Genomic DNA, 17256 nt, shown 5'->3' on the forward strand with positions numbered 1-17256 from the left:
ACAACCATCTACAATTCAATCTGGTGCCCTCTTCTGGCATGTAGGCAGAACAATGTATATGTAATAAATAAATCTTTAAAAAAGGGTAGTAAATAATAAAAATACCATGGTAACAATTTATGGACATACCAACATAAGCATGCACTTATAGCTAATAAAATATACACATTTTACATACACAAATATATCTATGTACCTATATATTACAAATGTGCATTCTTTCTAAAATAAAGCATTAAAAACACGAAGAAGCTGGCCAGTGGTGGCATATGCTTTTAATCTCACTCTAGAGGGAGAGGCAGAGGTAGGTGGATCTCTAAGTTTGAAGATAGCTGGTTTACAGAGCAAGTTCCAGACAGGACTATACAGAGAAACCCTGTCTCAAAAAAACAAACAAACAAACAAACAAACAAACAAACAAACAAACCCAAAACAACAAAAATCCATGGAGAAAACTTTCTCAAAGTACAGCAACAATGACAAGAGAACATCCATATTCCTTATGGAAACATGCTTGCAGTGGTGGTGCACACCTTTAATCCCAGGCAGAGGCAGGTGGATCTCTGATTTCAAGGCCAGCCTGGTCTCTAGATTGAGTTCCAGGACAGCCAGAGTTGACACAGAGAAATCCTGTCTTGAAAAACCAAAAAACAACCAACCAAAAACAAAACAAAACCCATGAAAACAAAACCCCTAAAAACTAAACCAAGCCCCCCAAAAAACAAGTCATACTTAGCAAGATAGTCTCTCTTGTCTCCGAATGTAAACCTTCCGAAGCTACAGAGCCTGCCACCTGGTGTGGGTTCTAAAATGATTTATTTATTTCATTCCCGTCTTCAGTCCACCTTAGGCACGCTCTCTCTAGGCTCATGTTCATTCAGTCAGTCACACCACACGTTCCCCAGCTGCCCCCATTTTTCTTTTTGACAGCTGTCTCTGTACTTAGGAAGGACGACACACAGAGCTCTGAAAGCCCAGTCAGTGCCCTCTGCTTGTGATCCTAAGGAACTCAAAAGAAGTCCTAAACTGAAAAGAACACAAATGTAAAAAGCTGATACATTTCAAGATTATAAAAATTGGTTTATTGTAAAAGAAATTCAAGAATAACCAGTTAAATTCTTATCCGCATGCTACCCACTACATCCAGGAAGCATTAAACACTTTTACATCAGCAAGGACACAAGACGACATTGAGGCCGTGATTCAGGGAAGGGAAGGGTGCTCAGGTCCCCGCAGTCAGCACAAAGGGTGTGGTGAGGCCAGACAGCTGTCAGGCACCAGGAGCTGCTGGACACTGAGGTATCACCAGGCAAACAATCCCCAGGGAGGGAAACCGCACCTCACTTCGTGGGCAAGCTTAAGTGACTCAAAGTTTAGGAACAACTTCTTTACTGACAGCAAGATGTGGGCTAAGTGTTTACTGGAGAGAAAGAAGTTCATGAAAGCTTTTCTATCACGGCCCCACTAACCTCGCCAGCCCACCTTCCCACCCTCCAAGCACACTACAGTTCGGGCCCGCAGAGGATGCAGCCTTACTCCGTGCTTACTGGCAAACTGCAGGCACTCACCAGTGTCCTATGGTCCGTCTGCACACTCACTGCCCACTACTGAGTTTTAGAATACAATTTCATTTTTGTTCTAAACTAAATCCTCCTGGTGGCCATTTCCCCAGACCTAACTCAAAGGTGAATCTTCAGCTGGTTTCTTAGTAGAAGCCTTAGGGTCGATGGCTACCAATGACTATGAATCGCAATGTATAATACACTGGTTCTGACTATGAATCATCATATATAATACACTGATTGCATTTTCTGAGCACTCAAAGTACTGGATAAAACTTTCCTACTTCCCTTCCTGTGCTACACTAGATCAAAGCGCCAACAGATCTCCACCTTCCTAAGCTGAGGCTTCCCACGGCGGCTTTAGCCAGGGAAAGGGGATGGGGTTTTTTTTTGTTTGTTTGTCTGCTCATTAAAAACCCTTGAAAATAAGGGATTCTCCTAAAAGCATACAAAGACCCTTAAGTGACAGAGGTGCTAGCTGGTGCCACTACAATTCATAACCAACTACTACACATCATAGCTTATACTGAAAGGTTAATTCATGCTTATTTTGTTCCTTTACAAAATACTCTTTGGAAGCCATCACGTACTCTAGCAAGCTCTCTCCTTGCAAAAATAAAGACATACTCATGCTTATCTCTATTTCTTCACTAAGGTCAACTACCCCCACACACTTACTTGTCTGATCACGTTACCAGCCAACCCATGACCTCACAGCCTCCTGCACACTCCCCAAGGGTCCATTTGGCAGAAAAGTGTGAGCAGGTCCTGTAAAAAACGATCTTGTAGGTAACACTCAACCCGGTCTTAATTGTGACCACGACAAATGAGAACTCAAGTACCTGAGTTCACATCGCAAACTGAGGAGGCGGCAGAGGGAAGGTCTGCTCCTGAGCTCACTCCCGCTCAGTGACTGCCCCATAGGAAGTGGTCCCAGGGGAAGTGAGGCCTGTGTCAGCTTCCATCCTAGTCACCAAAGTGTAGAGGACAAGAGAGCTCCTCTAGGCTCCACCACCACAGGAGCCCTTTCCATAACACGGCCCTACCTTGAACACTTGCAGGTTGCCAACAAGAATTTAAACTATTTGTGAAACATAAACCTACTAGTCATGTATTCTAAATGCGTACGCTCAAGGCTACCATTTAAAAACTAAACTGGAAAGGAGGGAAACCTTTAAAAAGATACATTCTGCTATCCCACTACCATAGACATTATAAGTGTGTGTACATATGTAGAAAGGAGATAACCAAGATTTAAATAAGATGTAAAAAGCCAGGAAATACAGATTTCCTGCCCCCCCAACAGTACTGCCCACCCAAGCTATAGCTATAAACAACTTTACTAATTTACCTACGTTCCAACAAAACCAATCACCGAAGGAAGGAAGGAAGGAATCGAAGGAAGAAAGGAAGGAAGGAAGGAAGAAAGGAAGGAAGGAAGGCCACCAGCACCCAAAAAAATACCCACTCAAACCTAGCCTAGAGTATGTGGCAATAATTAATATATTTCTATGGAAACTGTCTCATGCCTTAGAAGCTTCTAAAATAAAATCCAGGTCACCATGTGACTAATGGCATCACCAGGAGAAGAAATCAAAAAAGTCCACCAGTCTTTGAGATCTCCCGATTGGCACTGAGTACTTAAGATCAGATGCCATGTTTTTGGCTTGTTGGACCAGAGGGCCAAAGGCAACGGAAGAAACCACCTTTTATCTTGAGCACATGCTCTGACACGAAGCATTTCAGTCCCCAGTCTGAGTGTTCAGTTAAAACAATGGGTGAGGACACCACTGGGCAAAAGGGAGAACACCATCACCCACACAGGGTATTCTCCAGCAACCCCAGAGAATAGTAGTTATTAGAGCAAAAGAAACCAAAGGGGCTTTTTGTTTTGTGTGTCTGATTCTTCAGGGCAGGCTGTGAACAGGGCAGCAACATTAACAGCAGCGACGGGCGGAGAAGAGCAGAGCGGTGGATGATGGAAGGTCCCTGCTGGACATTTGTTCATCGGTTTCCTGTATTAGCCAAAGACTTGATTGACACCGGCCTATCTGAATTTCAGGGTTGCACATCTTAGGCTCCGTGGATCCTTCACAGACTTGGAGAGTGGCTTCCCGGCAACTCTATAACCATGTGAGGAAGCTTTCTTTATCGAGCTTGGTGGCGGCCAGCACGGACTCCATGTCATTGAGGATGTCAGAGCTCAGGGCTTCCTGGAGGCTGGGCATCAGCTCCTCCCCTTCTATGTTCATCGCATCTCCTTCCAGTGTTCCAAGGTCCACATTTGTCCCAGGGATGGCTTCAAGGTAGTCTGGGAAGCGGCTCTGCTGTGACGGCAGGGTGCTTTGGTTGATAGTGTCACCTAGTTTTGGGGAGGGATAAACAAGAGTGTTTTGTGGGAGACCAGAGCTGCACAGCATGGACAGACAGACTCCCGGAAGCACCCAGAATCTACTTTAGAAAAGCACGCACACAGCGCTAGGTAATGCCAAGTTTGCATGTGCCTCCCCATTGCACAGCCATGCAATGCGCAGGCTGGCTGCTCATTACAAAGTGTGAGGACCACTGACGTGGACCAGGAATAACAGAGACTCCCCTGGAAAGCTAGACGCGGAATCGAGAGATGACAGCCATGCCTTTTCTCTCTCCCGAGAAGGTTAAGATGCAGGGTCTTGTCTCTCAGACGCACTCTGGGACGCTAACATAAGAGCATGCTGCTCTACTCTCAAAGTCACACAACGGCATCAGTCCTCGAAGACACGCGAGCGCCCCAGACTCAGCTCAAATCTCTTACAGGTCCACAGGACCTGTATTTACCCATGACATTAGCACTCCTCCTTGGAGCTTCATCAGAACGTATTTTCAGAAAAACAAACACCGTTTGTGGGTGCTGCAGGGTGGAGCTAGGCATGAGGTGGCTTCAAGTGGCCCCTAAAGGAGGACTTCAGATGTGGGCAAGCCCAGAGGAAACAGGGACAACACAAGTTCTCAAAACCCCGTCTTCACGCATCAGATAAGAGGGTATGAAGACTTCCTCTACACTTTGCAGAGAACGCGTCACCCCCAGCTAGCTTACTGAGAAGTGCCCATCCTGCTGTCTCCTCACCCATCCAAGGCCGGAGGGGTCTCAGCTCATCAATACCTCTACAACTATTCAACAATAAAGCCACTGGGCTTTACCCTAAACTCCCCCACACCTGGCTTCCCAGCCCTTAAAACCTCAGTTGAACCAAAAGAATTCAGAGAAAAATGAGATACAATGAGCCACATAAAAAATTATCCAAAATTAAGAACACAAACCTATAAAACGAGGGACTTCTAATAGCTCCCCTCCCCCAACCAACATGTTAACAAAAGAGGTATCAAAAGACGGTACATGGCTGAGATCTCTGTATGGGTTATATACAGCAAGACCTTATCTCAAAAAGGAAGGAAAAACCAGCGTTTTTTGTTTTGTTTTGTTTTGAAGGCTCAAGGCATAATCCCAGCACCCCAGGCAGGGCTTCTGTGAGTCCCAGGCCACACAGTGCAGTCCTGTCTAGGAAGGAGGAGAGACAAAACAGGCTGAATTTGACCTGTGCATCAGAGCCAGTCACCTCCTGGCAGTGAACGTGGATAAATACTTGCCTGTATCCATTTCATCAACACTGTTCAGGAAGTCATCCGGGGTCCGAGGGACACTGTAGCTACTCATGCTGAGGCCACTGTCCGTGCTCTCGTCTCTAGAGTGATAGGTGCCACTAGAAAACATTGACAAAGGCCGACAGACGTTTTTTACTCGATCCAGGGCAAACTACACGTGTACTAAGCACGACCATGCACTGCAGAGCCTCTCCCAAGCCCGCCAGCCGCCGTCCGACAACAGGACAGGACAGACACACCGATCCTAACTGAAGGACAGCACAAGTGTTCTGAGGTTGGTGGCAAGGTCTCAAGTCCCCAGGGAGAGGGGTCAAACCCTACACTCCAGGTGGACAAGTCTGCATCAGGCTTGTGTCAATTCCCAGCGCGGAGGCAGCAAACTTAAGCCAACGAAAAGCCAGGCCCAAAAGAAGAACCAGAATGCTTCCGTGCCAAAACAGATGAGTCACTGAAGATAAGGGTTCCCACAGCTGGATCTTCTCGCTTCTGTTGGGGGAGGGGAGTGCCCAGACACTTCAGCACCCGATAAGAGGCCTCAGCTCAGAAGTGAAAGACCAACAGAGCAAAGAGCCTCCAGGAGAAACGGGCGCCACCAGCCCGCATCTTCACTTAAAAACGGAAAATCAAGACTGCACTCAGGAGCAGCACAAAGTAGCCTTGAACACTCTGCTAAGTGATGGCTGACAACACAGCTGGTGTTAACTGGAAACCTAAACTCTACTACACTAACAACCCTAACCCAGAAGGCAGCTGCTAGTCCTCTGGTCCCTGATCACAAATGTAGACCGACGTTCCTCACATGGTGGACAGTTAAAAAATAAAAACAAACCAAGGAATCCCACCCCAGCATTTAAAAACAAAGAGCTTTATTCCAACCTTGTTCGCTACCTGTTCAATGCATTTGCCCCATTCTCTCTCTTATCACTCTGCAGACAACAAACACTGGTTTATGGCAACGCTTCTGCCAGATTTTGGCAAAATTCATAAGCCTCACACAGATGCGAGAAACAAAAACTTGCCTTAAGGCTGCTGGTACACACACACACAGCCATGTGAATCAGTCGATGATGCCTGATAGCTTTACTTGAAATGTTGGGACGCTGTCCCCACACAGGTCACACGTCAAACAACTGGGTCTGTTAAGGAGGAGGTGGCTCTACAGACTCTCAGAAGCCCACGGTGATGTGGGGAGAGAGCTCATACTGTTTTCTTGCCTACAATAGATCTCTACAAACCCCTGCTAATTAATGCTGAGCATCTAGGCCAGCCTGACGGAGCAGCTCAGGGGACAGCGGTTAAGATGGTATAGAAAAAAAGATGAACGCACACTCCAGGGAGCCGTGAGCCTCACCTGCTGCAGCAGCTGTGACGGAAGGACTTGGAGGGCAAAGAGGGAGCATGGAGGGCAGACTGGAGAGACAGGTGGGGTCACACCACAGGCCAGGACTGAACTTAAGGTGTAGGCATGATTCACTTGTAAGCAACAGACAAGACATCAAGAGTCCTTTTTTAATAAAGAAAACTGTCATCCAGGTGCATTTTGGAATCTGGGTACCAATTCTGGGACCTCAGCCTTTAGGAGACCGAAATGAGGACATTAAGTCTGCAGAAGTCTTCAACAAAACAGGGGCTTTGCTCCTGGGAGATTCTGTGCTGGGCCAGCTGCAGTTTAGAGCACAGGCTTGTGTCAATGTACTTGACTTTGCACCAAAATGTAAATTCTGCATCTCTCTGTGTGGGTATTTGCAGACAGGCTGTCCTGGAATGTGTTACTCATGCTGTGATCACAGTGAGTTAGCACCCCAGGTTGGATTTATACATCATTTCATTGCCTTTGAAAACAAACCTACCTGCCAGGCCAACTCCAGAATTCACTTTCTTTTTGTTTGTTGTTTTTTTTTCAGCCAGGGTTTCTCTGTAGCTTTGAGCCTGTCCCAGAACTCACTCTGTAGACTAGGCTGGCCTTGAACTAACTCAAAGGCGTGAGCTACCACAACCTGGATGAGTTTACTTTCTTTTGACAAGATCTCACTATGTCCTCAAACTCAAAGGAATCATCCCCTTACTTCTGCTGAAGTGAGGATGTGCCTCACTCTAAGACTTCCAGGGTGATGGAAAATTCAATGGTTTAAAACATTTTAGCAGGACAATAATACTTTTTGTTAAAATGAAAGCTTTTTTTATTTTTTCAGTTTAACTGGTGAGAATTGAAAATAGTTTTCCTAAACCTTTTTGTTTGGTTCTTTCTTTGTGACAGAATCTCTGGGTGTTACAACCCTGGCTGTCCTGGAACTAGCTCTGTAGATCAGACTGACCTCAAACTCAGAGATCCTCCTGCCTCTGCTGGGATTAAAGGCGTGCGCCACCGTTACCAGGCTCCTAAAGCAATTTTACAAGCGCATTGCAAGATGGGCATGGTGGCCCCATCTTGTAATCTTAGCACTTTGAAGGCTGAGGTAGGAGATCACTTATGTGGCCTACAAAGAGATCCTGACTCAAAACAAAAGAGGAGAAAAGAAGGGGAGAATAAAAAAGGGGGGGGGCTTGTTGCTTAAAAGCATTATGGGGAGGAGGGAATCTAGTCCACAGAGTATTCTAATTATTCTTAAAAACAAAATTAAAACAGCACAGTAAGTTTTAAATATTATAAATGGTTTTCAAATAAAAAATACAGTTCTCAACACAGTAGTTTGTGTATCATCCACTCAAGTCCAGACCCAAGGACTATGAACTCATTACGAGGCACCTGTAAGCTGTACTGTTTAAAATGATGCCACCAAAGTTCATAGTTTTGGGTGGGGCACAGCCTTATATTTCACCTCCTTATAACAGAGCCTTAAAGAATATGAGGCCTTACATGAATAGGTAGCCGTGTGGAAAGTTCCAGCTCGGGGGCTAAGATGCTTTCACGGGAAGGCATTCACATGCTTCTGCAAGCCTGCCATTTTGAGCAGAGTGTAGGCAGAAGCAAGCATGTTGGACTTTGACCCAGATCCCTTCCACAGGCCCGAACAGCTCGCCTTCTTGTCCAGGATGCGGCCCCTATAACCCTCAGCTGTGACTGCACGTGGCATTGTGGAGCTGGCTGACAGCTAGGGGCTGTGGCCCAGACACCAGCAGACAAGCACAAAGCAGACCGAAGCCAGCGAGAGCCCACAGGTCCTGGCCCGCGCTCTTACTAACCTGTTAAGAAAGGGATCTGAACTATTGGTCGTCATCGTTCTCAGCTCCTGAGACATCCCGGGAGAAGACACGGCATTCTGAGTTCCTCCGTCCTGCTCCAGCGTGGGCAACTGGCTTCGGAGAGCTAATTCCTTAAACAAACAAACGTGGAGAGAGTCAGTCTGCTGATTAACACATTTATTGTTAGATTAAAAGAGATAGGGTGCCATATAGGAGGGGTAGATACAAGCAATGGGAAGGGTGTGTGTGTCACAATATCAACACTTTCTTAAAACTAACATGTTTCCTAATTAGAATAACCAAATTCTTCTATACACTTCAAATGATTAGAAAGAAACTTAAGCTGCAGACAGGTAAGTTTGTCTAGTTGTACTAACCCCCCAAAAAGCATAATTAACATTAACATTTCACCGCTCTTTATTGGAAAAGACCCCCAAATCCTCCCTGGCTTTAAACAATTATTCTTAGATTTTTGCCATTACTTACCAGCTCTCAATGGTTTGGGGCCAGCAGTAAAAACAGAACAGAAAGAGCATTTGATGATCTGTTGCCAGACACAACCCTCCCCTCAAGCCTCCCTGACTTCAGGGTCTCCCTCCCCCAGCTGGACAGAGCTGTGTCCTCTCCTCTGGGGAGACATGTACTCGGTAGCATCCTACCTGGGCATCTGGCCAGGAGACTTTTCAGAGCTTTCCGGCCAGGGTCTCTGCCCTGTGAATTGTGGCTGTGTCTCCTGTGCAACTACCACCCCTGCTTGAGCACAGGCTCCCCGCTGCCCACTTGTTAACTGACTTGCAATACGCCCTTCTCTGTAAATCACAGAGCACACGGCCAGGCCTCTCCGCGGTTGCCTTTAGGACACACGGTTCCTCCAGCTCCTCCCACCCGTTACCCCTGCAGGGCCACAGAAACCTTTCTCGCCAAAGTCACTTTAAGGATTTCTCCTCTCTGTAAGCCCATTTTTCTTTTCTTTTTTTTAATACAGGTTTATTTATAACCTCTGGTCATTTCCTTGTTTAGACTGGAGGTCCACAGGTAGAGGTGCCTGAGGATTCAGGGATTAAACTTGTGGGCGATGTGGGAGGGAATGATCACCTTAAACTTTCGGTAATTTGAATGCAAATTTTACATATTCAATTATGAACGGACAATAACAGTATTCATTGTTAATTATTACTTTTCATCACTATTTATATAACTCATAACTCAGGTATTTCTATAATGTATTATTGCTTTAAATTTTAAAGTACCATTTTATATTCATTATTACAGAGTTCTAGGTCTTTTTATATATTATGAAAAGCTGAGTAATAAATTCTCCTTTATTATTGATAAGCATTACTAATAAAACCTCCATTCCTCAGCCACCAGGGAAATGCAGATCAAAACTAGTTCAAAGCCGGGCATTGGTGGCACATTCCTTTAATCCCTGTATGTGGGAGGCAGAGGCAGGCGGATCTCTGAGTTAAAGGCCAGCCTGGTCTACACAGCGAGTTCCAGGATAGCAGGGCTGTTACACAGAGAAACCCTGTCTTGAAAAACTAAAAAGGAAAACAAAACAAAACAATCCAGTTAGTTCAAATGACTATCAAAAAAACAGGAACGCTGAGGCAGGAAGACAGGAGACCTTGTGTGTGTGTTGCTGGAGGGCCTGTAAATCAGTACAGCCACAATGGAAGTCAGCACAGCATAGACACCAGAAACAAGACCATCAGACTAGCAGCGTCACCCAGGGAAACGGGTTTCCTCCCTGTTTATGCTGCTCACAACAGCAGAGGCAGAAGTAAGTGGACAGCCAGTAACCCAGATGTGTAGACAGAGAAATGGGGTATACACACACACAATGGCTTTTATTCAGCCATGAAGGAAATGCACGGAAACGGAGGTCAATATAGTGAAACAAGCCAGACTCAAAACAAAACAAACATATGGTTCCTCCCACCGAAAAATCCCAGTTAAAAAAAACGTATGCACACTCATACATACAAAGGCATGGGAATGCAAGGCAGGTTATTTGGTGGAGGAGACCAATGGAGAAAAAGAAAAATGTGTGTGTGTGTGTGTGTGTGTAATACGAGGAAAGCGAGGGCTGAAGAGATGGCTCATTGATGAAGAGCACTGGCTGCTCTTCCAGAGGTCCTGAGTTCAATTCCCAGCACCCACATGATAGCTCACAACCATTTGTAGTGAGATCTGGTTCCCTCTTCTGGCCTACAGGGATACATCATGCATACAGAACACTGTATACATAATAAATAGATCTTTAAAAAAATGCAAGGAAAGCACACGATACACACGTATGAAAATGTCACAATGAAGCCCACTGTTTCATATGTTAGCCATCTGGTGGGAAGTGTCCACAATGGTGCAGCACTCCTGGGGTTCTCAAAACTGCCCCCCCACTCTTGGATGACCTCTTCTCCCATTACACCTTCATACTCCGGACTCTTCCTACTCTGGTCTCCTGGCTCTTCTTCTCTCCTTTCTACAAGCTTGAACCCATGACTAATTAATGAAACATATATTCTCAAGGACCTTTCAGGTTCCAACATACAGTTTCTCCACTCAGCAAATCTCAACTTGGAGCTGGGTGTCTGGAGCTCAAATGATGCCATCTTCTATGCCAAAACTGCTACAAGCTGCCAGGGGCAGGGAAGGGAGAACACAACATCGCCCTGGGATCCTTACGAGGTCTCCAGCTGCGCCTGGGCCCTGTACCTATCTAGATGGGGTGTGTGTGTACGTGTCTGTCTGCCTGTCTTCCCTATGCAGTGCCTGCATATTCTCTAGTGGGCCAAGCACATGCCCACTGCTTTCCCAATTCAACAAAGAACAAAACCACCGGGCTCTGTCTGAGATCTTGCTATCTCTTCTGGATCTGCCCAAAGCCCAGTGCACTTCCCTGCAGTGACAGTGATGAACCCTCCATTTCTGTCCAACAGAGTTCTATCTCTGACTTTCCTACGCTACCCTGAAAAGTGAGACATGACTCCTCTAATGCAGTTTCCCCACCTGTGGCTCTAGCTAAGACATGGCTTTCCTCCCGTCTTTAGAGCTTAAGGAAGACAAAACTTCTCCTGTGCAATTCCTATGATGATCCCATCTACATTTTGAGATTGGATTTTATAGGTCACGTTGTTAAAACCCTGAACACACGGCAAGCGTGTGGCACTGATCATACTGTATTTATCCCATGTTCTGCAAAGACAGCGTGAATAGGCTGTTCTACTGAGTAGCAGTAACACTGATAATCTGTATTACTGTGAAAATGAAGACTCCCAGGGTTCTGTGATGAGCTGTGGGGGCAAGTTAGCCAAGTGCCATCACCCCCCATATCCCAGCACCTCAGATTCATTTTATCAGTATTATGATTTGTTAAAGCTTGCCGGAGGGTACAGAAAACAAAGCTAGATACAAGCCACAGATTCAGGCAGTGGTGGCACACACCTTTCATCCCAGGACTCAAGAGACAAGCAGAGGGATCTCTGTTAGTTCAAGGCCACACTGAGCTACACAAAACTGACCCAGTCCTAAAGAGAAACAGCTCGCACAAAGGTGGTCTCAGCACCTGGGATCCCAGGATTTGAGAGGAACAGAGGGAAGAGGCAGCAGTCGGGGATGGCAGTCTGAGGTTTGGTGAGGAGGGTTATTCTCCAGTCACGCTGAGGAGAGGACAGTCCTTTCAGCCTAAGGCAGAGTGAGAGCCAGTGACCAGCTGCTTTCCTCCTCTCATCTTCAGCTCGAAGCCCAGAATCTGTCTCTGGGTCTGTATTAACTGTGTTACACAGACATATTTCTGTCTGCCTGGCTTTGGATTTCTTTCAATAAACAGCACCATTACCATAGCCGACAACAGCAGACAGAAATGACTGTACTGTGTGTGTGGCGGCACACACCTTGAATCCCAGCTTTCAGGAGGCAGAGGTAGGTAATCTCTGAAATTCAGGCCAGCCTGGTCTATAAGAGTGAGTTCCAGGACAATCAGGGCTATACAGAAAAACCCTGTCTCAAAAACAGTCAAAAAACCAAACCAAAGCTAATCGCCCCCATGACTTTACTGCTTTGAATTCTGTGGTCTTTCTGGTTTTGGGGCTATCGTTACTTCCCCCTTCACTAAACAACTCAGTTTCTCCCATCAGCAGATGCTGCAGACGCAGCTGACTCACTGAAAAGGGCAGCTTAGGGACGTGAAGGCTGCCTTTCATTCCTAGTTACCCAAAGAACCCAACCTTCCGAAGAGTACCCGAGCCATAACCAAAACCTCAGCTAAAGTGACCTTGAGAGGATCAATGAAACCGGGTACAGTGGGTGATGGGGTTGGCATTAGTTTGGCAAGAAAGCAGAACCAAAGCGCGTGCGCCCACACACCCACACCCCTAAGCCAGGTGAGGTGGTGGTGCACACTTGTACTTTCAGCACTTGGAAGGTCGAGGCAGGGTTTCAAGTTCTAAAGCCAACCTGGGCTACAAGAACCCTGTCTCAAAAAACCAAAAGCTGGTCTAAACCCCGCCCCCATTTGATTATCACTGTGTTCATGTACAATGTTTAAAAGATGGCACTGTTTTTAATACGAAGCCACATGCTATCTTCCCTTTCTCTGGTAGTACTGAGGATAAATTCAGCACCTCACACTTGCTGTGGGAGAGGACACTGCTACCGAACCAGGGTGGGAAACTAAGTCCATCCTGGGAAGCAGTCAACCCTTCCTTGTGAAGCAGCATGGAAACCACCCTCAGACTAGGCCAGGACCACTGACTTCACTCAGAGTGCACAGCCAACTCTAAACATGTCCCAGATTCGCTGAGATTTACAGGCTCACTGGGAAAAGCTACTGCATGTTTGAATTATTACAGAAGAAAATGCACTAAAAATACTTACTTGACTTAGAAAAAGTCAAATACTCTAGAAGAACTATTTGACCTTTGACACAGAGCAAAAGCCTGACTAGGCTCCGGCCAAACTTCTGACTTGCTTACTTCCCCATTTTTGAAAGACTTTCACAAACTTTTCCAGCTACCTTTGGGAAAAGAGAAGTTTAACAAACTTGTATTTTTAGCTCAGCAGTCTAATTTTAGGCACCGTGTTCAAGATGAACTAATCTAATCCCCAAGCTCCTCGGAGATAGGAGCGACTTGCAACACCCACTGCTCCGGTGACGCCACCCTTGCAGACTATCCAACTGTGTCCAGGCTGGAGCTGTAACAGCCCACCGCACTGGCCCAGCTGAGGAACGGTGGGTTTCCAGTAAGGGATGCTCATGTCTGTGCTGAGGACTGAACGGTAAGCGGCAAACAGTCCACCACCCACATGACCCACTTAACGCTGCATCTCCAGTCAGCATGCGCTTCACTGGACAGCTTACAGGGAATCTTTACTCGCCTTCAGAATCTGACGAGGTTAAAAAAAAAAGCTTCGAGTAGACTACACCCCTCACTGGGCTGGAGAGATGGCTCAGAGGTAAAGAGCACTGGCTGCTCTTCCAGAGGTCCTGGGTTCAATTCCCAGCAACTACAACATGGTGGCTCACAACCATCTACAATTCAATCTGGCGCCCTCTTCTGGCGTGTAGGCAGAACACTGTACATGTAATAAATAAATAAATCTTAAAAAAAAAAAAAAAAAAAGAATACACTCTCCGGTTTCCACTCATGTGCTGAGCGATGCTGTTTAAGTCTTCTCCAAAACGCTTTGACAACATGCAGGACGCCTTGTTTATTAAGTGTGACTGGCACGTGTCATTTACCTCAGTACTTTAAAGTCTGGCTACTAAAATCACTCGCACGCAGACTAAGAAACAAACATTAGGACAAGCGACACCTGGCCCAGAGTGGCAGTGGAAGCACGTGACCGCATGAACGTGCACAGGTGACTCTCTACAGGAAGGGACGTTGCTGCTTTTAGACTCAGCGATCTCCAAAACTGCGTGACTGAAAATCAGGGAGGAGGAGAGGAAGCCAGGCATGTTCCAGTCTAACCATAGTATGGTGGCTGATGCAGGACTGTTTCGAGCTCAAGGCCAGGCTGCGCCACAGAGAATAAACCAGAACAAAACAAGATAGGTCATTGGCAAAGTGACTCCTCCACCCCACCCCCATCACTCATGGGGAAACGTTTACACCGACTGATCACTTCTCGAGATTTTGACAATTTCTTGAAGCCAACAACAATTTTAACTTATTGAGCCCAGTGCAACGAATCATGCAGGCTGCACATGAAAGCACTAAGCCATCCGAGGGGGGAGCAGCCGAGTCAAGCTATGCTTTCTTAAAGCAACTGCTGTTGTTGGCGGTGCTGGGCCATGCTGCAGAACGCCTGCTCTGGAGTCTACGTGGCACCTGTGCGGGCAAAGCGACAGTCATCTGCTTAAGAAGGGATGCGTTCGTGAACTGGGAGTCTAATGTAGGAAATAAAGAATAATCCCAAAATACGTTTTCTTATCAGCAATATGCCTTGGAGATAGCAGTCTGGATCAACAATTCCACAAATGGCAGAAGCAGCCATTATTTTCACTGCTCAAGATGGAAGTCTTAGCCAGATGTGATGGTGCATGTTTGTGACCCAAGTTCCAGGCCAACCTGGTCCACACGACGAGTTTCAGGCCAACTCAGTCTCAAAAACCAAACCAAAACAGACGGGGGTCTTTCCCAACACATCTTTACTTCACAGAGTTCTTCGTTACTTCTAAAACAGAAACACTAAGTTGGTCTAGGGAATGCAGCCTAGCTTTGGGCTATCACATACAACGTCTTGGGTTCAATCCTCAGGAACACGAAGCAAGAGAAGAGAAGTTTTGTTTCCTAGTACTGAAGACTGAACCCTGGGAGTCATGCATGCCAGGCAATTCATTCTAACAACGAATTATGTGTCCCCAACCGCTTTATTCTGATAGGGTCTAGTCTTCAACTTGAGAGTCTCCCACCTCCTCAGCAGCCAAGACTGCATGGTCTCTAACAGATTTAGCCTACAACACCTTCATTCACATTCTGGTGTTAGGGATCGAGTCTAGCACTACAGACAGGCTGGGTGGGCAGGTGCTCTACCACTAAGCTACGTCCTAGCCCCCTTTCCTGGTAGACGTCTATATTATTTTCAAACCTGAAACAACACTCTGACTGACAGAAGTATGCAGTACACGCGGGACCATTGTGACTGTGAGGACTATACACTTCTCAGCTCTGACAGGCAACATCACACATATCCGTAGTGCAGTGTTCTGAGAACCACACCGGGACTCAAAACTGCTTCTGACAGATTTCTAGAGCCTGGTCTTTTGTAACTTGGGGCTCAAAGCAAATAAGAAAAAAACAGAAAGCACCTATGGCTTCACTCCCTAAAAGACAGTTTAGTTAGTAAAACAAACAAAGTGAACTATTAATGGCATGAGGGAGGGGATTCTGGCTAATCTCCACACCTCTGGAAGGCTCGGAACTCATTATGCAGACCAGGCTGGCCTTGGACTTGCAGCAACCTGCTTGTCTCTATTTCCTGCGTGCTGGGGTTCAAGGCGAGTTCTGCAATTACAGGCACACACCTCTAAGATTAGGGTTCCCCTTCCATGTTCACACAAGATTTTCTTTACCATTCCTACCAAAAAAATACAACAAAACATGGAGAAACCAGTCAAGTAAATCTAGGATTTATGAAAAACTAGGACTTTCAGGAGAAGAGAGATAATGCTGGAAAAAGTGTTAAAGGGAACTTGAAAGACAGTTCTGGGTTGGGGGAAAGCCAAATTCCTTGCTATTACTAAATTCACGGAGAAGAAATGTCGGTGGCAATTGTTTTCACATGTTTTTGAACAGCGAGGTGATTCTGCTGTGTATACAAATATTGGGTCACTGAGTGTTTTTTTCTATCAAGTGTTAGTGTAGCTAGCCAATGTCTCCAAAACTAGCGCTCACAGAAAGAGCTTCTGAGGCACTACAACAATGGGAACTGGTCTAATTCAGTCACAAAACACGGACAATATCATTTCTATAAAGATCGAGACTGACTTTTGACCACTTAAATCGGGTATTTCATCAATTCTGATGAGGACACCTCTGGGTGAGACCTGGCCTTAGAGGAAAAAGAGCTTTAATTGGTAGGAGAGGAGGGGACAGAGCAAGGATCTCCCTGATGAAGGACCATTTACCACACACCAGGAGCCAGGGAGCCTATTAGGCAGGAGAGAACATCGGACAATCAGAACCACATTTTCAGCAGAGAGGGAGGACAAAGTATGCCCACAAGACAGAACTTCCTCACAATGTGTCTCCTCCAAAGACCTGTGACACAGCCAGGATGTACTCACAAGGAGGCTCACAGTTACAGAGCAGCACTGCTTTGTGTACGTGAGAGATCTGGCTAGCACATGGGGCTGATAGATGTTCACAGAGTACAGTTTCTTTTGAATCAGGGAAATGAAAACTTAGCATCTACGTAAGGACAATTTCCCTGAATCCTCTGAACACACTGTAATAAATTATGAAGACAAGTTCCATATTTAATTATTGAAGATGTAAAATGCCTCGAAAGTCTTTCTTCTTTCGATATGACTCCCACTACATACCTTGAGGTTTTTCATTAACCCACAGGGACATAAGTACAAATGTCACACAGTCCCAAACACAGACGTGATTAACCTCATCAAAAGAACTAAAAACGTTTCTGACTTCAGTAATTTAAAAATACTGACAGTGGTGGTATACCATAACTCAGAAGACAGAATTCTGAAAGTTTCTAGTTCAAGGCCAGCATGGTCAAAGCAGGAAGTTCTAAGGCAGCCAGACCTACAGAGTTAAGACCCTGTTTGAACACAAAACCAAGCCACCAATGCAGCACGTTCTGGAGTCCGGGGCCACTGACGCCCTGGTGCAGTTTGCAAGTG

General features: G+C 46.0%; 1 protein-coding gene across 8 annotated transcripts in view; it reads right to left on the bottom strand.

Annotated features, from left to right (window-relative positions):
• Positions 1-1059: 1059 nt before the first annotated feature.
• Yap1 (Yes1 associated transcriptional regulator) overlaps positions 1060-17256 on the bottom strand; it is an 80802-nt gene continuing 64605 nt past the window's right edge. For all 8 annotated transcript variants that reach the window (XM_040734783.1, XM_040734779.1, XM_040734785.1 and 5 more), the window contains 3 exons: positions 8388-8518; positions 5190-5302; positions 1060-3924 (listed from right to left, as the gene is read on the bottom strand). In XM_040734783.1, coding sequence (XP_040590717.1) covers positions 3686-3924; positions 5190-5302; positions 8388-8518 — 483 coding nt within the window. In that variant the 3' untranslated portion in view covers positions 1060-3685. The remainder of the gene's footprint in view (positions 3925-5189; positions 5303-8387; positions 8519-17256) is intronic.

This window comes from Mesocricetus auratus, unplaced genomic scaffold, assembly GCF_017639785.1.
Source record: "Mesocricetus auratus isolate SY011 unplaced genomic scaffold, BCM_Maur_2.0 Super-Scaffold_100040, whole genome shotgun sequence".
NCBI classification, from domain to species: Eukaryota; Metazoa; Chordata; class Mammalia; order Rodentia; family Cricetidae; genus Mesocricetus; species Mesocricetus auratus.